The 24,110-nt window shown below is 42.3% G+C and overlaps 1 protein-coding gene across 7 annotated transcripts in view; it reads left to right on the top strand.

The window, feature by feature from the left end:
* Nucleotides 1-1,022: 1,022 nt before the first annotated feature.
* KDR (kinase insert domain receptor) overlaps nucleotides 1,023-24,110 on the top strand; it is a 98,714-nt gene continuing 75,626 nt past the window's right edge. For all 7 annotated transcript variants that reach the window (XR_010943025.1, XR_010943024.1, XR_010943023.1 and 4 more), the window contains exons 1-15: nucleotides 1,023-1,373; nucleotides 5,370-5,463; nucleotides 7,402-7,598; nucleotides 10,517-10,647; nucleotides 10,932-11,100; nucleotides 11,671-11,810; nucleotides 12,419-12,596; nucleotides 13,982-14,096; nucleotides 14,187-14,350; nucleotides 16,246-16,402; nucleotides 17,491-17,614; nucleotides 18,143-18,251; nucleotides 19,073-19,414; nucleotides 21,434-21,580; nucleotides 22,298-22,429. Coding sequence is in view for 3 of the 7 variants with exons in the window: in XM_067736027.1 (XP_067592128.1) it covers nucleotides 1,307-1,373; nucleotides 5,370-5,463; nucleotides 7,402-7,598; nucleotides 10,517-10,647; nucleotides 10,932-11,100; nucleotides 11,671-11,810; nucleotides 12,419-12,596; nucleotides 13,982-14,096; nucleotides 14,187-14,350; nucleotides 16,246-16,402; nucleotides 17,491-17,614; nucleotides 18,143-18,251; nucleotides 19,073-19,414; nucleotides 21,434-21,580; nucleotides 22,298-22,429 (2,266 nt within the window). In the remaining 4 variants the exon portion in view is untranslated. The remainder of the gene's footprint in view (nucleotides 1,374-5,369; nucleotides 5,464-7,401; nucleotides 7,599-10,516; nucleotides 10,648-10,931; nucleotides 11,101-11,670; nucleotides 11,811-12,418; nucleotides 12,597-13,981; nucleotides 14,097-14,186; nucleotides 14,351-16,245; nucleotides 16,403-17,490; nucleotides 17,615-18,142; nucleotides 18,252-19,072; nucleotides 19,415-21,433; nucleotides 21,581-22,297; nucleotides 22,430-24,110) is intronic.

Genomic DNA, 24,110 nt, shown 5'->3' with positions numbered 1-24,110 from the left:
TGGTACAGAGTGTTCTGGGTGCCCAGGGTCTGGCCAGTAACTCATTGTCTTATTGTCAAAGTGAGACAGGGTCTGGGCTTTGCTTCATTGCGTCTCCAGGGAAGCCCGCCGCTGCGGGCCTCCTTCCCCGCGGCTTAAGGGGAGCTTGGCTGGAAGCTGTGCTCTGAAAATGCCCGGGAAGCGTCAAGCGACGGACTCCTGGTCGGGTAACCCGGTGGACAAAACCTTTTCTCAAGGAAACCCACAAGCGCCGCGGATATTCGAGAGCCCTGGGTACTTCCAGCTCCCCGGAGGCCTGAGGTAGGTTTTTGGTGAAAGCCAGGTAAGAGGGGGAGGGTCTCAAATTTAAATGCTTTGGGGGGCGAGGCAGGTAACTTAAAAACAATTGAAGCCGTCAGGTGTAAGAGGAAATAGTGGGAACTTTGGAGAACTGGGCAAGTGAGTATTCGGACTAAAGGCATTCAGTTTCAGATTTTTAAACTACAACTGTGCTGGCCAAGCAAAACACTCATACTGGCTGTAGTCACAGTTTGCGATCCTGCATTCGCCTCTGCTCAGTATCCGCTTCTGCCTCGTTTCTTCAGCCTGCCGCTGATCCTCAGCCTGTGCCCCAGCCACTTCAGAGGCGCGCAGAGCTAAGACCGTCCCAAACTTTGGCGCTCCTCCTGAGGGCGCAGTGTCCCTCGCAGCACTCCCAGTGTTGCTCCCCAACATCTCGGGGCGGGAGGGCAGCCGCCGACTGAAACTTGGAGTGGCTCAGAACCCGTTATGGGCTACGTTTTCTTTCAGAAATGGAGTGGTTGCGCCCGGAACGTTCACCCTCGGGCCACTCCGGGCCAGACGCAGTCCGGTGCAAGTGGGGAGATGGGGAGATGTAGTGGGCGTGGGAAGCACCGGGTCCACTCACAGAACCCGGCTGAGGGGCGGGGCCGGCTGCGAAGGGAAGCCCCGCCCCGCATAGCCCCGCCCCCGCGCTCTAGAGTTTCGGCTCTGGCTCCACACCCAGCACTGAATCCCGGGACCCCGGGAGAGCCGGAGGTATACGGTTGCGTTTCGTCTGCCCGCAGGGGGTATCACTTGCCCGCTACAGAAGCCCTAAGCTGTCTGGCAGTCGGGATACCCTCTCCTGCTGGCACCCGCAGACGCCCCTGCAGCCGCGGCCGAAGCCGGGGCACCCTCGCCCTGAGAGCGTCGGAGCCCTGTGCGGCGGCGCGCATTCCACCTCCGCGCCTTGTTCGCGGAGCAGGACCAGGGAGAGAGAACCGCCGGTCGAGTTCTGGGCACTGCGCCCGGCGCGAGGTGCGGGATGGAGAGCAAGGCGCTGCTGGCTTTTGCTCTGTGGCTCTGCGTGGAGACCCGGGCTGCCTCTGTGGGTAAGGAGCCCACTCCCTAGAAGGAAAGCGGAGAAGGTCGGGTACGGGCGGAGAGATAGGGATGCGGAGAGGACCTGGAGGCCGGACCTAACTGGGAGTCATAGAGCTGGAGAGGTGAAAGTGACTTCACACTGTGTTTTTTCATTTATCAAAGAGGAAACTGAAGCTCAGTGACTGGCCTAAGATTACGCAGCGAGTTGGTGGTCTCCTGAGCCCAGTTCCATTTCCGCGACTCTGGCCTCCGACAGGGCCTGGGCTGGAGCGTGTCCTGCAGAGCCGATACACCCGTGCTCTTAGGAGGCGGGAGTGGGAAAGCGCCTGTGGCTGGCAGGCAGGAGGTGCCCCCGCAGGCGGGAACACGCGGTGAAACGTTGTCCGGCTGCGCGCACCATCCTAGCCAGGACGCGGGGAAGGAAACCCTTAGGGGGCCGCGAGCCGGCTCGGCAGACGGCAGCGTGCGCGTAGCTCTGCCTCTGTAGGAGTCGAACCGGGAATCCGGTCTACTGTTCCCTTTTGGTTCGAACTCACGTACACACCCAGTGTATAAGGTGGGGTCTAGGGGAGAGGGAAACTTTTTCTTCTTCCTGGTGCAGGACGCCGCTCTCCTCGCAGAGAGAAAGGGGAATTGGGCTTGGACCTGGGGCTGTGACAGCTTCCCGAAGTGTCTCCAAGTAATAGTCACCTTCTCACGTAAAACAGTTTAACATCTTTCAAAGCGCTTTGGTCTTTCGGGTAAGCACAGGTCAGAAGTTCACGTTCTGAAAACTTGCTCTGAAGGTTTTGGTACCTAGGTTGGGCGCCACTCGCCACTCTCCTTGTCGTCTAAAATTTCACTCTCCTTCAAGATTAGGAACACGCATGCCCTTGGTGCAATAAATTCTCTCTCTCCCCCAGCCCTATTTCCTTCTCTGTTTATCTCTCTCTTTCTCATCTCTCTCTAATCTCTTTCCTGTAGCCAGTTTGTTGATTTACAGATTTCCACTCTTTGGAGGGTGAGAAAGAAGGGGAGAGGGTGGAAAAGGAAGAAAAGGTAAAATGATTCAGGTGAAAATTCCTTATAAATTAAAGAATCACATGTCTTTTTTTTTTTTAAAGACACCCACACACATATATGGTAACAAGATCATCTGTCTATAGTTACTGAATTTTCTGAATGACGACTTGGTTCATCCAGGCCAGCTCCACCAGGAACACTCATTTGTCCCTGACAAGACCTCTCTCTTCCCCTTTATGGTGAGAGAATGAAGCTCTGGAACTTGTGGTTTGTTCTGTATCCCACAAAGAAGTGAGTTGCTTTTAAGCCTGGGGTGTTTCATAGCACAGCAGTAGTAACCGTAATCGGGCTGCCCTGAATATAATGATGAGGTTGCCCTTTTGGAGTGTGTGACTTGCTTAATTGGATTGGGCTATAATTGATGCCATCAAATTCTAGAGACAGAGGCACTGTTGTTTTTCCTTCCTGTCTTTGAGCTGGAAGGGTAATAGTGCACAAATGAATTAATTTTGGCTATGGAATTTGAACATAGAAGAGCTTTTTATTGAGTAGCAGCGTATGTACTTCTTAGAGTTATTTCTTTAGAACTTTCTGAAGAGCAGAACTCAAACTTGTCAGTGAAAATGAATGAAGCTTATTGGAGCAAAAAGAAATTGAGTGTTGGTCTACATATATGAATTTGAAGTTATCATTATTGATAGCCTTGTTGAATAGTTTTTTGTTGGAGACATGTCTCTAGAATAGTATGGTGTTGTTTTGGCTCCCTATGAATGGAGAACCTTTTTTTTTTAACATTGGAAAGTGTGTCTAGAGTGTGAGATAATCTGTGGCAGTGATTTACAGGAGAGGTTCAAGAATCTTTTATTTTTGTGGTGGGGTGAGCTTGGCTTAATTAGAGCTTAGTCTTTACTACCATTTTTTTCTCACATGAATGTGCCCAAATAATGGGTTCTTTCTCATTTGGGTCATCATAGGAATTGTATTAAGTTACTGTTTTTGACATGTTTCTCAACCTAGTGTTTCCCAGTCGAGTTTGATATCTGTGCTCATCCAAATGAATTATTTTCATTTTCCTTCTGTGACACAAAATGGGGCTCCATTATTGGAAAACTTTTCTTTTGCTTTTAAACACTTTGCTTTATTGTTTGCCTACTTTGGGAGCAGTTATTTCCTTCATATTGAAAAGTGCTCTGCTGATTAACTGAGCATGACCACCCAGACCAATAGCCATCCAACAGTGGCCCGTAGACCATGTATGACCGCGTCACCTACAAATGCAGATTTGTAGGCCTAGGCACATTCTGACACATGCTAAAGTCTAAGAACCACTGCCCCAAACCCATGGCCGTTCCAACGCCAATGAGTTCCTGAGATTTATTGATATAAAGTAATTTCCAGTTAAAAAAATTTTTTTAATATTAACAAATCTACAGCAACCTATTTTACACGTCTGAGTGAGCGTATGAGAACACAAGTCATCAGCTGTTCATTCTGCCTGCAGCTGTTCACGTTGGGGTCCACAGATTCAATGCTGTGCATATTTACACTGGATATTTGCTCATACTCTGTTTATTCATACTCTTTCATATTTGCTAATACTCTTTTATTTGCCCAACAATGTCAATCCCAATTTAGGCCTAGAGAGTCATTTGTTCTTAGTGGATGTGAGTTAAGGATCGTAAGAAGCTGGGATGCTTACCCAGCATCAATCACTTTCTAAGGTTGTGTTTTGAAGATCTAGATATGAGTTAAGACCCTGACATGGTGGACAGTTTTTCTTTCTCTGATGCTTTATCAACACCTGGTAGTTCTTTGCATTTAGTTGGCAGAGAACTCAGTCTTCTTGCTGTAGAGTGACCCATGGCAAGGAATCTGTCCCGTGGTATATTTAGGTAGACACTTTTCCTGTGTTCCAAGGTTGGTGTCAGGACAAGCTCAGCGCTTTGATCAGTAAGTTGAGATTCCCCAGTTGTAATTCATTAGCATTACCCTTTTTTTAACTTATTTTTTCTTTAACTTTATTATTTATTTACGGCTGCGCTGGGTCTTCGTAGCTGTGTGCAAGCTTTCTCTAGTTGCGGCGAGCAGGGACTACTCTTCATTGTGGTGCACAGGCTTCTCACTGCCATGGCTTCTCCTGTTGCAGAGCATGGGCTCTAGGTGCACGGGCTTCAGTAACTGAAGCATGTGGGCTCAGTAGTGGTGGCTCGCGGGCTCTAGAGCGGGGGCTAATTAGTTGTTGTGCACGGGCTTAGTTGCTCCGCGGCATGTGGGATCTTCCCAGAGCAGGGATCAAACTCATGTCCCCTGCACTAGCAGGCAGATTCTTAACCACTGAACTACCAGGGAAGTCCTGCATTACCCTTTTTAAGTTCTGTTTTCTGAAGGAAAGTATATGCATGTTATATGACATGGGAACATGTTTCTTTCCTCAGTTCCTCTCATCTAGTTTTAATGTACAGTCTTTCAACCTTGGCAGTTCTGTTACCAGAGGAAGTGCACTAGAAAATTGATAAAGGAAAATGAGACAATGTCATGGACGTTCCCACCCCCCTCAAAGTACATGGATGAACTATATAGAAATCTCTCTAAGTAGTATTCATTAATCAGCAATTTAGTCAAATGTGTGCATCCTATGTTTTATAAGAAATGTCAGTGGGTCCTTTCCCAGGGGAGTGAGATCATCAGATGAAGGTTCATTTGGTTTCAATGTCCCATATCCTTTTGTAAGACCTTGAAGTTGGCAATGCAGGAAAACAGGAACTCCACCCTCGCTCAATGAATTGCAGAACTGTTGTGTTGGTTTATGACCATCTGCCCATTCTTCCTGTTATGACACAGCTTGTGAACTTTTACTGGGAATGGTGAAAAGTAAATTCACAAGTTTTACACAATGAATTGCTGAAGAGGTGTTTTAAAGTATAGGGTGTGCATTGTTTATGGAAGGTGTTTCCTATTGGGTCTGAGTGGCAATTATATTCATTTATTTAATTTGTTTCTAGGTTTGTCTAGCGTTTCTCTTGATCCACCCAGGCTCAGCATAAAAAAAGACATACTTACAATTATGGCTAACACAACGCTTCAAATTACTTGCAGGTAAGGATACATTTTAGATTCAGATTTCCTGTGTCAAATATCATTGTTTATTAAAGAAAAAATAATTTCCATACATCAGAATTATAATAGAGTCTTCATAATTGTGTGTAAGTAGTGAGGTTTCTAAGAGCTAATGTAATAATGAAAACATGAGGAAGGTCTTCTCTGGAAAATTCTGTACAATTTTGCTGGCATTTTTTTCCTACTACCCTCTGCCAACACACACATACACACACACACACACACACACACACCCCCTAATAACCAGTATAGCACCTAGCGTATATTACGTAATACACATTCAATAAATATTGAATGAATAAATGAAATCTTTAGAGTTAAAGAAGTTTGGGGACGTATTTGTTATACTCAGAATGGCTCTTAGACATCTGTTTAGCACTTTTCAGGAACTTTATTTTATGGAAAAATTCTGACTGTAGTTGCAATTTTATATTCAGTCATTAATATTGCTGAGTGCATGTCAAGCTCTGGCCTGAGGTTCTGGCATGTCTCTTTCACCAGCTAGCAAGAAGTCATGCTCTTGATTTTTGCTAGCTGGGGAAATAGGCCTCTTTGACAAGATGAGGAGGCGTCTAAATTTTGCTTTCCAGCCCTTACCTCAGGGAGAAAAGTAGAAGACTTTAGGGTTTAATGTAGTGATTATGTATGACAGAGCCAGAGGCTTCTTGGGACCGGTGTGGTTTTGGCAGAGGAGGTGGGTAGAGGTGATCTTGCCCCCTGAGAACAGTGCTGATGGTCCACAAAGAACCTTGGGGAGCTTGTTGCCATTGTTTTTGCTTGATGAATGCCAAGTGTTCAGCACAGTGACACAGATCTGTTTTAGCTTGCCGAGTGTAAAGGATACCCTAGTTGCCTTATCAAGGGTAGGGGACCAATACCCAACCCTTGGGAAAAAACATAGTAACAGGTGCTGTTTGCCTAGCTTTGCTACTTCAAGATGCATTTCTCAGCAGATTTTCCTCTTACCCACCCTTAACAACAAAGGTTATTTAAAATTCCCCAAGATTCTATATATACACCTCTTATGTCCCCAGAAAAACAATGGAGTGTGTTAAAAGTAACTTCATTAATGTAACTGCAACTTCGTGGAAATTTCAAGTTCTTTAAAGAAGGGTCAGTGATGTTACATTCTTCTTGATGTTGACTGTCTTCCTTGGGGCTTTGTAGAGAAATGCTGCAATGAAAGTAATCTGTGCTTTAATGCCATCCTTCCAAGGTCCTACGAGGCCCTTAGACAGTTGCATCCCCTTCCTTCCTAACCTCACCTCTTACTCTCCCGACTGCCCACTCTTCTCTAGCTACGCTGGCTTCCTTGCCATTCCCCGAATACTCCAGATAGGCACCCACCCCAGGGCCTTGACATTGGCTGTTCCCTCTGCCTGAAACTCTGTTCCTCCTGATATCTATACGGCCCACTTCACCAAGCCCCCTCCCTCTAGAACTCTTCACTTGTTTCTTTGCCTCTTCTAGACTTTCTTCATAGTATTTATCACCACCTTTTATACAACATATTTTACTTACTTTTTAAAAGTTTCAGCTTTATTGACGTTTACGTACTTTTTTACTGCCTGTCTCCTCCAACTAGACTCAAGTTCCATGAAGGCAATGATTTTTATCTGATTTGTTCACTGCTGTATTCCCAGTCTTCAACAACGTTTGACACATAGCACATGCTTAATAAATATTTGTTGGTTGAATAAAATAAGTAATAGAAAACTCGGGAATCCTTATAAGTGATTTCTGAAGCTGAGACTCTGGCTTTTTGTCATTTGTCCATATAATCTGTCATTGTTGGTAGAAGGCTATGAATCTGTCTGTTGAGGAGTTTGTATAAGTTTGAGAACTAAACCTTCTATTTTCTTAGAAACAGCCTCATAGGCATTTCACTTAAATACTTGCTTGGAATGAATTTTTCAGGGGTCAGAGGGACTTGGACTGGCTTTGGCCCAACAATCAGAGCGGCTCTGAGAAAAGAGTGGAGGTGACGGATTGCAGTGACAGTGCCTTATGTAAGATGCTCACCATTCCAAAAGTGATCGGAAATGATACTGGAGCCTACAAGTGCTTCTACCGGGACACTGACATGGCCTCCGTCGTCTATGTGTATGTTCAAGGTAAGTGGTTAAATGGAATTCACTTCCCAAGTTAATTTACCAGTTACAAAACACAATCGGTGCAAAGAAGAATCCGGACAACAAAGGCTCGCTCTAAAGGCTCTCTGCCAACAGGAATCTACAAAATTCTTCTCTCCCAAGGCCTCCTCTGAGTACAAGGCTCAGTGATTTGTTCTGCAGTTTGGGCCTTGCTACATCTCTATTGCCCAATTAGTTTGGTTCTGATCTTTGTTTCTAAGGGAAATCTGTGTTCACAGTTGGCAATGGAGATTTATAAGAAGTCTTCTGATATTTGAGAAAAAAACCCCTGAAATCCTCGAAAAGGAAGATTCAGGGGAGAATTATGGAGAGGTTTCTGTGGAGAGATAGGTTATCTACAGCAGATTCGGAGATTTCCCCAAGAATGCACAGGGAGTCAGCCAAGGGCTCTGGAGCATTTTTTGTTCATAGGAACTTTTCTTTTCCCACTTACACTTTATAAAAAACAATTTCCATACACTTGTGCAAATAAAGTCACTGCCTCAAAAGGCCTTTGGAGGACAGTGTTTCCTTTGCTTGTGTGGTCTGAGATCTTGGATGACACGCTCCATCTTTCTATAGTTTGCAATTTGGGATTTACACTGTGGAGGCCAACTTAACATCCATGTAGGGTAAACTCCATGTCACATGTATTTAGCATTTATAATCTGAATTATTCGTTCCTTCGTGTTTCAAAAATCTTATGCTAACTTAAGAAAACCTGACTTAACTAATGAGATATGAATCATATAACTTGGGTGGGTATAAGTCTATAGTATAGTATTTTGCATAGATATACTAAATATTTTTCTTTTCAGTAAAGATGAGCTTTTTAGACATTTTATTTATACATTTACATACCTCTGTACATCCTAGAGAATTTGAAGCAGGTGAAGATGGCTTAGACTTTTTTCCAGAAGCATCTTTTACAGAACAGGAATTTCATCAGCTTTGGGAGACACACTTGCACATCTCCATTTGCGTTTCAATAGTGCAGTACGGTCAGTGCAAGGGAAGAATGGGGACCACATCAGAATAATGTATGTCACTCCTGGATTGCACAATATTTGAGAATTACTTTTGCCCAGGGTAAGCACAGTCCAAGGTAGAATTTTGTGCTCTCCTCCCCTCTGCAGAAGTTGAAAGAGACAAGGCCCAGATCTTCGAGAATTTCTGGCTCCTTTTGATCTGGCAGTCTTGGGAGATCAGGCTTTCTCAGAAGATTGCAAGGATTTCCTGCTTTCAGGCTGTCTGGAAATACTACAAGATGAACCTCTCCCATAATATCTCGTTATTTCCTTCTCCCCAAGTCAGGAAACCTGGAGACATGTGAAAATTCATTTCATGAGTTACAGTAAATATTTTATTTTGAGAGGATGGGTGGTTGTTTGGGTTTCTTTTGTTTATTTCCTCTTTTTGGGATACTGAAATAGAATTGATTTACTGAATAGCTTTAGTCTTACGTCAAGGGGTTAATTTAGCTTCCAAAGACTTGCTCTGTAAGCAAGCTATGTAATATTTCATAGCATGCAGATGAAAGGTAGGTAATATGAAGAAGTAGCAATCCCCAGCACTGTTTATTTGTACACTGCCTGTCTCTGAGTATACCATCAAATTCTGCTTCCTGTCTAAGCCTGGCGTTCTAGGAGGTGAGTTGTCCGAGATTTTGGTCATGAAGTTTAACAGTGGAAAAGAAAACATTGAAGTATTCCCTATGGATGGTCCTTTAATATCCCCTCTGGTCCCCACCTTACTTCCTTAGTCTTCTGACCCCATTCCCTCCAGCAATGGATGGAGCCGGGAAGTGGGTCTTGGTCTCGTAAGATAATGACTATGGCATGTGGTGGCTGGATTGGCTGCCTTTCTGTGCTGTCCAGCTGGGAGGGAAATCAAACTTCTGCTGTTGCAGGGAATTAGCTGCTTTTCTCCCCTTTGGTTTAATTAACTGTTTCTTTCCTTGAACCAACCATCCTGAAGAGCTCTGAAAATGCTTGGTCAGGTGTGTTGGGGAGAGTGGCATGAACCATTATCTCTCTGAGATTTCAGGCATGGCTTCACACCCATCAACTCTATCTCCGGGAGAAGGAGTCGTTTCCCAGCAGCGTGTTAACATCATACGAACAGTGTTTGAACGGCCTTAAAATCTCTTTTGTTTTTTTCTCAGTCTTTGCCATGGTGGCTTTTCAGGCTTTTGTCATTGAAGATATTAATGATTGCTGAATCTTAAACTAAATGCAATTAAACAGGAAACATAAACAATTTAACTATTCAGCATTATTATATAAAGAATCTTATATCTAGTCTTCACAATCTTAAAATACTCACGTGAAACTTTGTCTTGAATTATTGAATTAAAAATCGTTAGTCATTTCTTTACTTTAAAGAATCTTTGGGAGCCATTAACCTATTTTCATGACAGTTACACTATTTGCCTTAAGAGAGAGAACATGAAGTTTTTAACATCAAAAAACTCAGTAGGTAAACTATACAGGTTTAACTTTAAATTTACTTTAAAACTTATGTACATGAAAGATGTATAGTGCATATGAAAATGTATATGAAAATGAAGATGTGTGCTCCCTCACTTTGAAAAAACTGTAATGATCAATCTGCTTAAATGTGGAACCTATAAAGTACACTCTACTTGTTGATCATCAGTGCAAAAGGAGCCAGTCTCATTCCGGGAGTTTTCTTCCAGATTTTTCACACATACACACCCCCCCTCCTGTAGCATAACCTTGGAGCCAGATATTTACCAGCAGACCTACCTCTGGATTCCTTTGCCTAGTGTGAAATGTCTTTCCCAATAGTTTACTTCTCTGGTTAGAGTTTATGAACCTGAAAGATGACCCACTTTTCTAGTAAATGCCATTAACTCATGGAACTACATTTTCTTCTAGATTACAGATCTCCGTTTATTGCTTCTGTCAGCGACCAACATGGAGTTATATACATCACTGAGAACAAAAACAAAACTGTGGTGATTCCGTGTCTGGGGACCATTTCAAACCTCAATGTGTCACTTTGTGCAGTAAGTTACATCTTCTTTCTTCATCTCTTACCCTTTCATAATATTAAGCTAGTATTAAGATGGGTAGCCTGTTTATAACATCATATATATTATAAATGTATATATTACATGCATTATATAACATTAAGTCAACAATGAGTTTTAAAGGAAACTTTAGGAAGGGTCAAAATGACAAGAAATAAAACCAATTTGTATTCTTAAAATAAGATGAATTCTTTAGTGTTCATGGTTTTTACTTTTGGATAGCACTTGATTAAATATTTGATATTTCTTTTTCTACCCAGAGGTATCCAGAAAAGAGGTTTGTTCCTGATGGCAACAGAATTTCCTGGGACAGCAAGAAAGGCTTCACTATTCCCAGCTACATGATCAGCTATGCTGGCATGGTCTTCTGTGAAGCAAAAATTAATGATGAAAGTTACCAGTCTATTATGTACATAGTTGTGGTTGTAGGTAAGAGGACAATTCCTTTTTGTATCATTAATGTCAGACAATAAAGATTAGCTTCTTATATTAAGATTCTGGAGGACAAGAGATATTGAGAAATATATTATTTCAAGATTTGTTGTTAAGCAATTCACTACATCCGCTCTTCTCTACCCAGTAAACCTATGTGCAACTGAGGTTTTTCTCCTTCCTTACCAAGACCAAGAATGAATAAGAGTTCTGTTATGGGAGTGTATTGTTTGGAAAATTCAATGTTCAGAGCATTGCTTGGCATCAAGTCTTTTAATTATACCTATTTTATGGAAAGTTTGGTAGCTTTCTAAAACCGGCCGCATTGACTATTGACCTCTCAGATTTTACTGCTTTTCTGTCCAATGGGCTACAACATCTTTGAGATCCATTTAGGGCTGCTTTGTGGATCTCTGTAGACCATTTTCCTGGGAGTTCACCAAGGTTTGGGGAGACCCTCAGGGAAAAATGATGTGACACATTTTGAAGTTGCATCAAAAAATGTGTGCCAAGTTATAGATTTTGGTTTCCCTCTCACTTTCTGTTTTTCCAATGTACTTGCTCCAGGGTACAAGATTTATGATGTGGTTCTGAGCCCCCCTCACGGAGTTGAGCTGTCTGTTGGAGAGAAGCTTGTCTTAAATTGTACAGCAAGAACTGAACTAAATGTGGGGATTGACTTCAACTGGGAATACCCTTCTTTGAAGGTAACACTAACAATTCAAAGCCAGACCTCCAAATACTTTGATAATAAGCTCCAACGAAGTTTGCTTCAGAGAGATAGGGACCTCTTTGGCCAGATAAAATGTAAGGGCCTTAACTTACACTAACATACACACACACACATTTTAAGAGAACTGTAGGACATACAGCACTCATGGGAAAAAAAGATGCAAAACCAAGAACTCTGTCCAGGCTGTGAAGATTAGTTTTCTTTAGGGGATTATGTCTTTCTAGGTTGCATTATTTCTCTGTTCTCCAAAGTCCTTGATCTATTTTCCTTTTAAGGGAATTTCTTTTCAAGAGGTGGCATGAGACACACTTCTCCTTAAACAGTGGTCATATTTCCTTGGGTTTCTGCAGTTTACATTGATCTCATTCCCATTATGTGAGGTTTGAAAATGCCTGATTCAGTTGATTCTATTTATTTCTCCTGAAACCAAATGTATTTGTCATCAGCATGATGATAAAAGTTCAGAAGTGTCTATTATTAGCATTAAATAGTGTTCACCAAAGGCCAAGACTTTTATGGGTATCTAGAAGCTACCAGGGAATGTTATTCTGGACTTTGGAAGTTCACTAAACTCTTTTTCAGCATCAGCATAAGAAACTTGTAAACCGGGACCTAAAAACCCAGTCTGGGAGTGAGATGAAGAAGTTTTTGAGCACCTTGACTATAGATGGTGTAACCCGGAGTGACCAAGGGTGGTACACCTGTGCCGCTTCCAGTGGGCTCATGACCAAGAGGAACAGCACATTCATCAGGGTCCATGGTAAGCTAAGATTTCCTTTGGAATTATGCTCTGCCTTGAAAAGTGAGATGATTTAAATAAATGTAGGTCAGCTAGTGATTCCTATTTTGCTCGTTCAGAAGATGTTTTTGAGCTCTTGCTAGGAAGGCCACTTGACCTTGAGGTCAAGAGCGTAGCTTGGGTTCAAATCCCAACTTTAAAGATGAGATGAGCTGATGTAGTAAGGGCTCACTACATATTATTTGTTGTTGCTATTACTATTATCACTATAATAAGCAGAGGGTTATTATCTAAGATCATTTTTAAATTTTCATTTGATCGCAAGGCTGAGAGGCTTCCCTGAGTAAGCATGGGCCTTGCAATTGGGGAAACCTGTATTTAGTTACTTTCTGTGGGGCTTTGAGAAAATAACTTAACTTCCCATTTATTCTCTTTCATTCACATAAATGTCTCAGTTTAGATGATAATTTGTATGGCATCCAACTTATAGGCCTTCATAAGGGTTTGGATTTTATAATATGGGAATGCATAGAAGGGTTTTGAGCAGAGAGAGACATGCTCTGGCTTATGTTTTTATAGGATCACTATGTGGGTTATTTTAATGTGAAATACTTTAGGGAAGTAAGGGCAGAAGTAGAGAGACTAGTTAGAAGGCTAATTGCAGTCATCCAGGTGAGAGATGGTGGGTGGCTTAGACAAGGGTGGTAAGTGGAGGTGGTCAGAAGTGACCTGATTCTGGATGTATTTTTGAAGATAGAGCCAGTAGGGTTTGCCTATCGATTCCCTGGCTGTGGGATATAAGAGAAAAAGAATGGAAGATGACCTTTGCGTTTTTAGCGTGAGCAACTGAGTGAACGGTAGTTTTCTCAACCGAGATAGGGAAGATAGGAAGAGGAATAGGACACAGGGTTGGGTGGCTTCATTTGGAGATGCCCACTAAATATCCAAGTGGAGACTTTAATATATTAACCTAGAACGCAGGGAAGTCAGGGGCAGGAGATATAGATTTAGGAGGAATGTGTAATTGACAAGAGGAAGGTGTTGGTAAAGGCAAGAGGTCCGAGGACTGAGTCCTGGGGCACATGGGAGGTATGTATAGGGTGTCATGGGAGCAGAGGAGATGTAGGGAAAACTTCACAGAGAAGCAAATGCTTGAGTTGAGTGAGATTTGAGTGCTCGGTAGACTTGTGGAGCAGACTGTGGGAGAGAGAAAAGCTAACGCAGAGACCACAGGTGAGGGAGAACCTGGAGTGGGACCCGTAGAAGGATGAGATGGGGACTCTCTGAACAGCAGTGACTCAGACCCCCAAGGTCTTTGACTCTTCACTTGAAATGAAAAACTAAACCAAATGGCCGTTTATAAGAAGTTGCCATTTATGAGAAAAATTATTTTTATTTTCTTCCAGAAAAACCTTTTGTTGCTTTTGGTAGTGGCATGGAATCTTTGGTGGAAGCCACCGTGGGAGACCGTGTCAGAGTCCCTGTGAAGTGCCTTGGTTACCCTCCTCCAGAAATAAAATGGTAACGACTGGAAGTAAATGCAAAGCCTTGTTCCACGTGAAAGCAAATCCTTAGATTGGACTCATTTCTGGGATTTGTTTTTCCCCACAGGTATAAAAATGGAAGACCCATTGAGTCCAATCACACAATTAAAGTGGGGCACGTACTGACTATTATGGAAGTGAGTGAAAAAGATACAGGAAATTACACTGTCATCCTTACCAATCCCATTTCAAAGGAGAAACAGAGCCACGTGGTATCTCTGGTTGTGAATGGTGAGTCCATTCAGTTTTCCTTCTCTAGACTATGATTATGTCCTCCTGAACAGCCAGGCCACCGTTCCTTTGGTGTCTCTGCCTCACTCACATCATGAGTAGCTCTGGTGTATAAAAATGATCCAGGACAGTGCGGCTGAAGTGAGGTGTGGGGCGGTATGCTCTGGACATGTTTGCTTAAGAGGCCATGCGAATGAAGCAGTTGGTGGTCGAACTCGAGCCTAAAGTAGATGGTTCAGCCGATGGCTAAATGCTGTGACATAAGAGTGCCCACAGGGACAGTCATCAGGCTCCAGTTGCAGTACCTTTGAATTGTGCTCCTGGCATGCAAATGTTTAAGACTCTTCTTGAATTTTGTGGGAAGCTACTAGTTTGATTTGGGGGTTGATGTATCAGTGATGCACAGGCAGATTCCAATGTAGAAGGCTTTTGCAGGTGGACACTGTTGGCTGGTTGGAAGTGTTTTAATTTTTTTTTCAACAGGAGTCTGGGATCTGACTCTGAGCCTATAAAGGGGGAGATATTAAGTTTTTGATTTAAGAATGGTTTGAATTTTATTTTTCCAAACTGAAAGATACTTATTTACAATAAGTACTCTGGGTGGGGAGGAAAAGGACATCATGGTCAAGTAAATGTGGGAGATGCTAAGTTGATGGACATAGTATATTGCCATTCTCCAGTGGTGGGTGGGAGACATAGAGTAGCCAAGGTTTAACAAACTTATTTGACCAGAGCACCCCTCCCGCATACATCCATTAATATCTTGCTCCAAACACAGGTTGGGAAATGCCTCTCTTTTGTAATTCTTTGTGCTTTCTACTGTCATGGCAGATTAAAACTTCAGGATCTTCTCATGTGGCATTAAGGTGCTTCCCTGTATATCCTGCCAAGCTCTGTATGTCTTCTGAGCTTGGCTTCGTTTCTTTGCGGGGATATCAGCTTCGGGGAGTATTTTAAAGATAACAGGTTCCAGAAATGTGACTTAGGAGCCACTTGGGTGTAGGAGTTTGGGGAGTATAGAGAAGCTGGGAAGCTAAAAAGTAGGGTGGGGAGAAGGAAAGGAACAAGAAATAAAGATGTAAAAATGGACAGTGAATAACTCTATCTCATTCATCCAGGAAGTCACTAAATGTTTGATTCACCCTAGCATTTACCCTGCTCTATAAAACAAAGATAAAGAAAGAAGTCAAGGTTTGAAAGTATAATCTGAGGCTTTAGGCTGGTAGTGATGAGAAGATAGTTTCACATTAATGACTTTGGAGCCTAAAAAAGAAAGAGAGAAAAAAGGGAGAGAAGGAGGAAAAGACACGGAAGGAATGGAGGGAGGAAGGGAAGAAAACAAGAAAGGATGGGAGAGAGGAGGGGAGAAAGGAAGGAAGGGGAAGAAGGAGGGAGAAATGGAGAAGCAGGCATGGTGGGTGACCTTGGGCAAGTCATTTCACTTTTAAATTTTTCCCATGTGTTAAGTGGAGGACAATAGCAGTGACTGTGAGGATTAAATGAATTAATTGATGTAAAGCGCTTAGAACAATACTCAGTACATAATACATGTACTCACTGTATTATTCACAACTCTTTTCTTCCTGGAGCCTTGTCTGACCTTGTGAAATTGGGAGGATTAGGAGAACAATCTCTGTAATGTAGATGAGAAAAAGGTGAGGCACAGGGTGGCGAGACTGGCACAAAGTCACTCAACTTACTAGTTTATTATTATTGCTATCATGAGTATCACTAGAAGTCAGGTGTCCTGTCTCCAAATCTAGATGTTCTTTGAAAAAGCAAATGGGGGCAAAAATTCTATGCTTGGAAAAACACAGGTTTTAATGGCTGAAAACTTTTACTTTCCATTCCTCAAAGCTGATTGACAATTCAAAAGCTGTCTTTCCCATCTCCAGTCCCACCCCAGATTGGTGAGAAATCTCTGATCTCTCCCGTGGACTCTTACCAGTACGGCACCTCCCAAACGCTGACGTGCACGGTCTATGCCGTTCCTCCCCCGAGTCACATCCAGTGGTACTGGCAGCTGGAAACAGAGTGTACCTACCAGCCCATGTGAGTAGGGTCACATCCTTTTTTTCCTGCTCTTTTGCATTTAAAAAAATATTTATTCATTTGTTTTATTTTTAGATCCCACACGTAAGTGATATCATACAGTATTTGTTTTTGTCTGGCTTACTTAGTATGATAACCTCTAGGTCCATCCATGTTGCTGCAAATGGCATTATTTCATTCCTTATATGGCAGTGTAGTATTCCGCTGTATATATGTACCACATCTTCTTTATCTATTCCTCTGTCGATGGACATAGCCAAGCTACGATATGACACCATTCTAAGCCAAGAAGACTATCTCTAAGAAGGTTATCCCTCAAGTGGTACTCTTAATCTCCTTCCGTCTTTCTCTGTGCTTACGTCTTTAGGAGATGTCGTTCCTTGGGGTATCCCGCTTTGAGATTAGCTAGCTCTCTCTTCGGGTTGGCCCTGATGTCCATCTCTCTCAATGCAGTTTCTTTGCTCACTTTGTTAATTGCCAGTCTTTGGTTTTTCTCCTTATGCCAATCAACCGGTGAATACCACAGTCTCCTTATCTGTGAGAAGGTACATCTCAAGGGAAGTGCTGATGGATGCAAGGACCTCGGAGCCTCAGGCCCGGCTTATCAGGTCCTAACACAAGTCCAGACATCCTTAGGAAAAAAACAGCAAGTCACCCACCACCACCCTAAGCAGTTCACTTCCTGTTGTTGTTTTTGAGATGGCCTCTATTAGTTTCTTCCTCAGATGCTGACCATTTCCTACACAAAGGCCACAGTCCCAGGGAGATTAAGAAGCCCAATGGCTTCTTAGTTTCCTTGCCTTCCTTTGAACTAAATTAACTTGAATTGTCTTGTCGATCCAATTTATGAATGGAGGTTTGTTCCCAGAATAGCTGCTTCCCTCCTGTATCCTGAATGAATCTACCTAGAACCTTTTCCTTCATTGCTGAGGCCTATTTTTAATTGGCGCCAAGTCTTGTAACGTGGTAGGGTGCATTGGAAGTTAGTTCTAAGAACGTAATAACCAAAGTCTGACTCCTTTCCTTGCTGTTGATATGAATTAAAGAAAAATTAAGTCATGATATCATCTGTTACCTCTTTCTTATAGCCAAGCTGCCTTAACGACAAACCCACATACCTGTAAAGAATGGAGAAACGTGGAGGACTTCCAGGGGGGAAACAATATCGAAGTCAACAAAAATCAATTTGCCCTAATTGAAGGAAAAAACAAAGTGAGTTTGAAGTTCTTTAATTTGAAAATCTGTCTCTCTTTTATGGAAGGATGGAGTGAAAGTAGGGTAAAATAATATCAATGTGTGAGGAATATGGGCGATTGATCATCAAATAAATTGGATGATAAAATACTAGCATGTTAAGTCAGTTTGAAAACACCATTAACTTTTAGAAACACCATTGACTTACTGTTACTGTATCAGAGAAAAATAAAACACATATGTCATTAACTCTGTACATGGGATGTATGGTAATTCTGATTTTATAAACATGAAAATGAGAAAAGGTATGTAATGTTGTATTAAAACACATTCTTTATTCCATGGTTTCCAAAGCTCGTTTTGTATGATGTGTGAGCTGCACCAGCATAATTATAATTGCACAGATTTGAGCGTGCGTGGTCAGTGCTGGAGTCTGAATGGCGTAGGCAGGTCGCAGCAGTGGTGGGGATGCTGACTTTTAGTCTGAATGCACGTGCGTAAACACAGCCTCCATTGTTTATGGCCTGGAATTTGTTTTTTTCACAGACTGTAAGTACCCTTGTTATCCAAGCAGCCAATGTATCCGCTTTGTACAAATGTGAAGCGGTGAACAAAGCTGGGCGAGGAGAGAGGGTTATCTCCTTCCACGTGACCAGTAAGTGCTCTCCAGGGGCTGGGCTGTCTGATACTCTGTTGTCCTGGCCATTCCCATGAGTGGCGTGGCTTTAGGAAGGGGAGTTGGATGGCTAATTGATGCTTTTGTTCATAAAGGAGAGTTCCCCAGGTAGCTCCTGGGCTCACGTGAAGTCAGTACATCTGACTTCACAGGAGAGGGAGCATGGGTTCACACATGCTTTTGAAGCTCAAGTCCCGCGTGATATTTTTGTCTTTGTCATCACAGTGCAGCACAGTGCTTGGCTTAGCGAGGTTCAGTCAACGTTTATGCACTTGCTGTTGGACAGCTGACAAGGTTGGGTTTTTGGGAGGCAATTGTAATGACATTGGAGCAGTGCCTTCCCAATACTACCAACTTTGTTCATCTTAATTCTATGGCTAGCTTTAGCTGACTGGATGGAATAAAATATTTCAGTCTGAGCTAATTCACTGTAATAAACATAGCTTTCCTGTCAGTGAGTGGTATATATTAATGAGGAATTAATTTTTTAAATCCCAAGTTATAATTATCTGCTTTGAATTGGGAGGGGTTAAATCTTAAAAACCGTGCTTAGAGCTCAAAGTGGAGATTTCATATATATCTGAGGAATTCATTTACATTTCCAAATAATGTATTTTGGCAAAATAATACATTTTGAATCTGGAATTGTCCAGTTTGGTCGTCTCCTTGTATTCCATCGTCTGGGAATGCCAGAGCTTCACCTCTCTTGGTGCTTTACCACAGACTGAGGGCAACAAGGAAGCAATAGTGTGCTGCCCAAGTTAAATCACTGTCTTCTAAGCATGGGTTTTACATTTCAGAGGGTTTTGAAATCACTTTGCAACCCGGCACCCAGCCCACCGAGCAGGAGAGCGTGTCTCTGTGGTGCTCCGCGGACCGAACTATGTTTGAGAACCTCACGTGGTACAAACTTGGCCCACAGGCTCTGCCCATCCACGTGGGAGAGCTGCCCACACCTGTTTGCAAGAACTTGGATGCTCTTTGGAGAATGAACGCCACGATGATCTCTAATAGCACAAATGACATTTTGATCATGGAGTTGCAGAATGCATCCTTGCAGGACCAAGGAGACTACATCTGCTTTGCTCAGGACAGGAAGACCAAGAAAAGACATTGCGTGGCCAGGCAGCTTACAGTCCTAGGTAGGGAGGTAACTCTGGACCATCCAGAAGCAGTTGGGATGCCGTAAATGTAATGCTTTCAGGGGCTGTGTGAAGATTGTCCTCTAGCAGCTTATGAAGTAGACCGGTGAGCACTTACCTTGCAGAAAGTCCTCAAGTCAGAAGGAAGCTAATCGTGGTGAAGTGATGTATTAAAAAGAGAAAATAGCCCCATTCTTTCCAACCCTGATGGTGGGGTCACTCACTACTATCTGCAAGGGATTCCCCTAAACCAGGGAAGTTTCTGCCTCATTCTTGAGCATTCAGTTATTTAAATAGACACATATTTGTGAATGCCTACCATGAGCTAGGAGGGTGCCGGAAGTTCATAGTGGTGGGCAGAGTGAGAACACAGACAACTGCTGGGCTGTGGGGTACAGTGAGGTCTCTGTGTCCATGAGGACAGGGGTTGTTTCTGTTTTACTCCTTGCTGAGCTCCAGGCATAGAACATAGTGGCACATACTGCGTGCTTGATAAGACATCTGCTGCCTGAAGAGTGTGGTGATGGGGTTGTTTAAGACCTGTGAGAGCCTCTGGGAGGGATGCTGCACTCAGTGCCTGTACCTCTGTGGTACAGCTCACGGTCAATGAAATGAGCATTTTAGTGCAAGAAAGCTTTGTAAGTCCCACACCAAGTCACTCTCTATACCTCCTCTAACCCCGCGCCTTGCACAAAATCCGTGCAGACACGGCTCTGTCTCTGGGGAAATCAGTCAAATTTGGGGAGTTTCTCTGTGCTATCTCCTTCCATTTTCTCCTCTCCCTGGTGTCCCTTCCTAGTTTCTAGGGTGCATGTGTTCTGTTTTTTTTTTTTTTTGACTGTCAGGAAGGGGGAACTGCCCAGATAAACTAATTTATACCAAAGTTTTAGAGGAATAATATTTTCAAAGGCCTTGACATATTTTAAGAGGTATTTTCAAACAGGCACTAGGACAGATTTTGCTAGTGTTGAGACTCTGGTGTCAGAAGAAGAGATGTTTTTGAGTGAAGTCATCCCAAGGCCCTTCAAATCACACCCCTTATATGATCATGGTTTTTCTGTTCATCTTGGTGATCGGTCTGGTTTCAAGCTAGTGAAAAAATTCAGAAAGAGATGTGAAGGAGGTTCCTGGCTTTGCCATGCCCAGGAAATACATGCTCACAATGAGCTGGTTTGCTCTCTAAGGACTCCCAAGTTGTTTTCCAAAAATTATTCTTGGAAATAGACTAGAGTCCATTTGCTTAAGCCCCAGCGTAGTTCACCATTGAGGTAATCTAATTTTGCTAAATGTTGAAGTGGATTCTCTCAGCAGGATTCTTTTCGATGTTCAGTTGGTTTGGACAAGATATTTCCACAGCACTTTGATGATTTGTAGGAAAGGTTAAATCTAAAGTTGTCCTGTACATTTAAATGAGTACCTATGGGCTTCATTTTTTAAAAATCTTTGACTTTCCTTAGGTTATCATTGTTTTGTCTGTGTTTTAGTGGAAATTCTGAGTTCAGCTGTTTACTTAGTTATAAGGACTGGGGTAAGTTGTTTAACCCCTTTCATCTGCAAAATAAGGCTAATACTGCCCACCATAGGGTTGATAGTGAAAAACAGAAATAGGACAAATGAGTTTTGTAAAAAGTGTCAAATAAATATAAGGCATTCTTTGTTGAATTGCACTGAAGTTATGTACTTTCCAAGAGAAACATGGCAGAATTCTTGTGTGTCACTGGCTAGAATTTATTTATTTATCTGGAGGGAAGTCAAGGGTGACAACTTTTATTTTGCGATGTGATTACCAGCTTGAATCACTAATATGAATGTTCAAAGAGATGCAGTAATCTGTCTGAACTGACTGACTTGTTTCATTTAACTTTACGCCATGAACAATGCTCCAGTTATCAACCTCTGTGTATTTTTGGCTTAGTAAATTAACAGTTTACTAAATGGTTTAATAGTTTACTGATATGAAAACCACTTCAAAACTTATAACTAAATGTCCTATGATTTTTTTTGTGTGCGTGTGCATAGAGCGCACGGCACCTACAATCACAGGAAACCTGGAGAACCAGACAACAAGTATTGGTGAAACCATCGAAGTTTCCTGCACAGCGTCTGGGAATCCCCCTCCACAGATTACGTGGTTTAAAGATAATGAGACGCTTGTGGAAGATTCAGGTGAATAGAGCATGTCGGTCTCTTTTTGGCTGCAAAATCTTCCTAGAGATATTAACTAAAATCCATATGATTTCTTTCTTAAAAAAATTATTTATTTATTTATTTTTATTAAGGTATATCGATGTACAATATTATTTAAGTTGCAGGTGGACAGCATAGTGAGTCTCAATTTTTAAAGATTATTCTCCATTTATAGTTATAAAATATTGACTGTATCCCCTGTGCTGTACAATATATCCTTGTAGCTTGTTTATTTTATACTTAGTAGTTTGTACCTCTTAATCCCCTACCCCTATCTTGCTTCCCTCTCCCCTGTCCCCTCTCCCCACTGGTCACCACTAGTTTGTTCTCTGTATCCGTGAGTCTGTTTCTTTTTTGTTATATTCACTAGTTTGTTTTATTTTTTAGAGTCCACATAGAGGTGTCCTACAGTATAAAATCCATATGGTTTCTTGATTTGTTTTAGGTAGAACAGAAAGCAGTATTACTGCCCATGGTCTGGCTCATCTCATAGACTCGGAACCCGAGTATTCAGAGCCTGCTGAATTCTCCTGGAAGCCAGGGGAGCTGAGACAGCAATTGACCCTGTATGGCTCTTTTTAGAGTTAGATAATAGCCCAAGATAAAGGGAAACATTTACATTAAAACGATTTTTGTCCTGAAAAACTCTGCCAGGCCACATCATAAATAAAAACCATCCATTTCCCCCTTTCTCAGGCATCGTGCTAAAAGATGGGAACCGGAACCTAACTATCCGCAGGGTGAGGAAGGAGGATGAAGGCCTGTACACCTGCCAGGCATGCAGTGTTCTCGGGTGTGCAAAAGTGGAGGCGTTTTTCATAGTGGAAGGTCAGTGGGAATTCATAGACCATCAGGTGGTTTTTAAAAATTAGAGAGGCCCGCGTACCACAAAAAAAAAAAAAAAAAAATTAGCTTGTATCTGGGCTTCCCTGGTGGCGCAGTGGTTGAGAGTCCGCCTGCCGATGCAGGGGACACGGGTTCGTGCCCCGGTCCGGGAAGATCCCACATGCCGCGGAGCGCCTGGGCCCATGAGCCATGGCCGCTGAGCCTGCACGTCCGGAGCCTGTGCTCCGCAATGGAAGAGGCCACAGCAGTGAGAGGCCCGCGTACCGCAAAAAAAAAAAATTAGCTTGTATCTTATATATACTCATATACTTTGGGCAGGAGGGTTATGGGTGGTTTTAATATTCTTTGTACTTTGTATGTTTTCTACTATAAGTATATGTTATTTTAACCAGAAAACATAATTAATGTTATTTTAATTCTGCTCTCATCACATTTCTATCCCCGCAGTTCTCACTGTGGAAAAATTCTTAGCCAGGCGGGTGGAATATCCTCCTCTCCCTGATTCTTTCTTCATATGAATGGCTTAATGACCTTGTTATGAAAATTATGCCTCTATATTTATTAGGTAGAATTGCTGCCTAGTCATGAAAGTCGGTGCTATCTAGATAGTCACAAAGGTTCATAGTTTTTATTGGACTAAAGATAATTAACATTCATTTGTGAACAATAGACCATTGCTTCTCTGTTATAGAAAATTTGGGTTCTTATCTAAATATGTATGCAGGAATGATGTGAATCTGGCATTTTCTCAGATGGGAAAGGTGAATTTGTGACAGAATATTTTATCTTCAAAAGTGTATTCCTATGTCTTTTTAAAAATAACCCATCAGGGGACAATGAAACTGTATTATGTGGGTGAAGGAATGATATGCAAGGGGAAAAGAGAGGGGTGGTGATAGATGGAGGAACTGATGGATTTCTGTGCACTCATCCTAATTTGTCTCTCAAAGACTAGATTTTAGTTCCTTTAGTCTGTCAAATCTATGTTGCCAAGTATTACGTCTCAATACCTTGACTTCTTTTCAAATCTATAGGCTTATTACCATTTTGTAAACTGCACTTGCAAATAAAGATTTCAAGTGACACGGTGGTTTTGTCACTTTCAAAGCGCTACATGTTTTAGGCAAAATCCTAAGGGAGACTTCCAGTTCTCTCCCATGCTTTGCCTCAGCTCTGTTAGCTGTCTGCAGCTGGTTACCAAGAGGCCTAACTAGGTAACCTTGGCACAGAGATTGTATTTACTTCTCACCAGAAGAGAATACTAAGAAAGGAAGAGGTAAATATTTAATGCTCCTGCTACTTTCCCAAATGTTCATATGGGAATATTAATGCACCAACTTATATAGACAGTTGAATCTTTGAACTTTTTACTATGAACAGACTTTTAAATCTCCATGTATAAATAGAGAATTCTCTCAGTAAGGCCACCAGAGAAACAAAATCTACTTCCAAGCATACTTGGTGCTTGTCTCTCAACTATAACTCGTATTTTGCTAACTAATTAATTACTTGTCTTTCTGTCTTCTTGAGGCTGCCTGAGCCACTCTCACAGCTTGTGGTCCAGTTTGATTCACACTGCACTCATCCAATGGGAGAGCCTAAGTGATAATTGCTTCCTTGTCACCACTGTGCTAATCACTCTTGGTTGAAAGCTTCCTCTGGG

This window comes from Pseudorca crassidens, chromosome 4 (genome assembly GCF_039906515.1).
Source record: "Pseudorca crassidens isolate mPseCra1 chromosome 4, mPseCra1.hap1, whole genome shotgun sequence".
Taxonomy (NCBI): Eukaryota; Metazoa; Chordata; class Mammalia; order Artiodactyla; family Delphinidae; genus Pseudorca; species Pseudorca crassidens.
Note: the sequence above shows the minus strand (reverse complement) of the source record. Positions and strands in the feature narration are given on the sequence as shown.